The 3,025-nt window shown below is 41.0% G+C and overlaps 1 protein-coding gene across 1 annotated transcript; it reads right to left on the bottom strand.

Moving 5' to 3' along the window:
- Positions 1–745: 745 nt before the first annotated feature.
- On the bottom strand, positions 746–1,138 carry LOC133997067 (proline-rich protein 15). The gene has a single exon (XM_062436623.1). The coding sequence runs from the start codon at positions 1,136–1,138 to the stop codon at positions 746–748; it is 393 nt and encodes a 130-aa protein (XP_062292607.1).
- Between the last annotated feature and the right edge of the window lie 1,887 nt (positions 1,139–3,025).

Below are 3,025 nucleotides of genomic sequence, written 5' to 3'. Positions count from 1 at the left end.
TTTATATATTTAGCTGGCAAGTGTTTACTTCTTCTCATCCTAATTACATTTGTGCATCTGACTAAAAGCTGCTTACAAGCATTCTGTAATTTCTTCCAGTATAGCAGATTGTTTCCCCACACATAATAATTAAATTATTTACACCTTCATAAACATCCTTCAAATAATCCTTTAGAATCATTATATTTGTAAAAAGATTGGTAAAAAGGAGCGTCCTTCATTCACACACATATATTAATCTTATTACTAGAGTCATGTTAGCATCTTATGAAAAATATTTTCCTGAAGCATATCACACTTTTTCTTAAGTATTCCCAAGAATGTGCACTTGTTTTTGGGATCGTACTGTATGTTATTTTATGAAAGAGGGAAACTGTGGTAGAGTAACTTCATTTCGGGGCCCTAAAGTGCTTACTGCATCAATGCATTACAATCTTTTTTTCTGGGCTTTTTGGTGGGATAATAATAGTTCAATAAACATAATGTGGAATAAATAAATATTCCATTTTAAAGTCACTTATCATTCTGTGGTCTTCAGGCACAGTCCATCAATAGAGGTACAAATTTCTCTTATTTAAACAGCTACACTGTAAGTTTACCACATAACCTCATTCCTGCAGTATTGGGCTAAACGTTAAATGTTCTTTGTCTTCTTCATCTTCAACAGCATACAGTGGACCTCTTGATATGCCTCAAGAGAATAAAGCATCTTTATGTAACAAGCATCTTCATGTACTCCTCACCATCACCGTCTGTCTTCTTTCCCCGCTGCTGCATTCTCTGTGTCTTTCTCCTCTATAGGAAGGCTTGAACGCACCTTCCTCTTCTCTTTAAATCGACCTGAGCGGGACACCTTCATGTTTCTGCGACATGTCTGCTCGTTGAAGACTGACTCCAGGAGCGAGTCGTCATAGGTTTCATCACTGATGAGGCTGGAGTTCTTGTTTGACTCAGGTTGAGACCGAGACTGGTCACCAGTGGCCTTAGAGGATGCTGGTGCAGGGTCTTTTGGCCTCTCGGTCTGTTGTGCAAAAGGGTCAAAGTCTGCGCCAAAAGTGTGGGCTGAACCTGTATCCTTGGAGCCTCCGCTCTTCCTCTTTGGCAGGAATGCCTTCCACCATGGGGTCCTTTCAGTCATCTTTGGACTTGAGAAGGGAACTGGAAGAAGGTAAAAATGTCATCAGTATTTAGCTGTAGTTGAAATGTTGTACTCCAATATTATTGTAACAGATCTAATTTCATCTGTGAGGTAATTTTATCAGCTGTCCAAGTGTGTCTCAGCTTTGAACAGGGTTACTTAATGTCCTATACTGTATGGTGAAACATCAAAATATACCTTTCAAATGTCTGCAATACTGTCTACAGTATTTGCCCTCTCTATATTTGAACGTGCTTTGATTTAATTCACCTTTGATAACCATTTTTCTATTGGTGAGAGAGCTTCTTACCAACTAATCCTGTGAATAACCAGTGTAACCAAGTTTAGCCTCTCTGTAAAACTGGTTTAATGAGTCGTGAGAACTTAAGAGCAAACCCAAGCTGTGATTCATGAGGGAACAATGCGCCAAAAAGGTTCTCCTGATCCCTTACCTGAGACAGAACAGATGGTGAGGACACTTCTGACGACCCAAACCAAGAGTAGGTGATAAACTCTTGATTACGCAGAGAAATGAAGCCACAGGACGGATCAGTGTCCTCTTCTTCACCGCTGGAGCACTTCCAACAACTGTGACAGCAATCCTTCAAAGGGTCAGAGCAGTATCCATTTTACGCACGGGTAGACTGTCCTGTCTCCAAACATCTCCCACCTCTAAAAAGTTAACTTTTTCCTCTATTCCTCCTGTCAAATATCTCCACTCTTCTTCGGCTATTCTTCAGAAACGTGCTAGTGATACATTTATAAGGACAGGCTTTCGGCTACTGAACCAGCAGGTTTCCGCCTCCGAAACTCTCATCGCGAAGCACCTGTGCGCACTCCTGATTGGATGAAGAACTCAGAGTCCGTCACGTGAGAGCCGTTCAGGTGAATCCACTGTAAACGGTAGGTGGGGCTTGTGGTTGCCTGGCAGCATACCCCATGGGAGCTTGCGCCTCCTCAGTGACATTAAAGAGAAAGCCCTTTGTATCGGTGAGACCCAACCCATCCCATTGAGCCAAATTATGTTCCAATTTTTGTATGCCGATTATTTCAGGCGACAATGACGTGCACTGTCACGCAAAGGAGTGGAGTGGATTAGTGAGATGTATATTCAAGGGAGTTAATGGTAATAATAGCAACCCACCATCCAAAAAAGGGATGTAGTGAGCAGCATGCAGTTATGGTCTGAAATATGTGCTGAATTATTTGAGGAGCGCGTGCGACAGGAAGAAGTCTGAGGTATCCTAAAATTACATGAACACACTAGACGTGCAATTGTTGCTGTTGTAAATTCACATTAAGTGAGGGGAAGCAGTGTGGCCTGGCGCCAGTTTCACCTGCTGGGGTACTTGTCACATGTGTTTTCTTCCGGATGCTTCTGCTTGCTCCCTACTGTACATTCAAGTCCAAGTCTGATGTCATGTTTGTTGGAAGTTCCTTGTATGTTTTCTGGCAATTTCTCTGAGTCTCAGAATGACATACACACATGACTAGAGCAAGCTCACTTATCCATGGCCCAGATCAACTCTGGCTCTGGCTTGTACATGTACAACATCCGCAACCAACAACAACAGTGCTATTAAGTTGTATGTGTATGATCACAAAATGTATAGCAGGGTTTATATCATCCTTAAGGATACCACTGTTACAAACCATATATAATGTGATAATTATAAGTTATTAAGAACAAGTTAGAAAGTTAGTCATTACAGTAATACAGGTCACATGTTTCTCACTCTACGTGGTTATTGCAATAATCCACTATTAATCCACTGTTAGTGTAAATAATTAGTGGTGGAAAGTTACTAAGTATATTTACATAAGTACTGTACCTAAGTACACTTTTACTTGGAGGAACTACTTAGTGCTACTTAATACATCAACTCC

The sequence above is a fragment of the Scomber scombrus genome, chromosome 16 (genome assembly GCF_963691925.1).
Source record: "Scomber scombrus chromosome 16, fScoSco1.1, whole genome shotgun sequence".
Classification (NCBI taxonomy): domain Eukaryota; kingdom Metazoa; phylum Chordata; class Actinopteri; order Scombriformes; family Scombridae; genus Scomber; species Scomber scombrus.
Note: the sequence above shows the minus strand (reverse complement) of the source record. Positions and strands in the feature narration are given on the sequence as shown.

Excerpts from the sequence above, each read along its gene's own strand:
- LOC133997067 (XM_062436623.1), bottom strand. The coding sequence starts at position 1,138 with ATGACTGAAAGGACCCCATGGTGGAAGGCATTCCTGCCAAAGAGGAAG.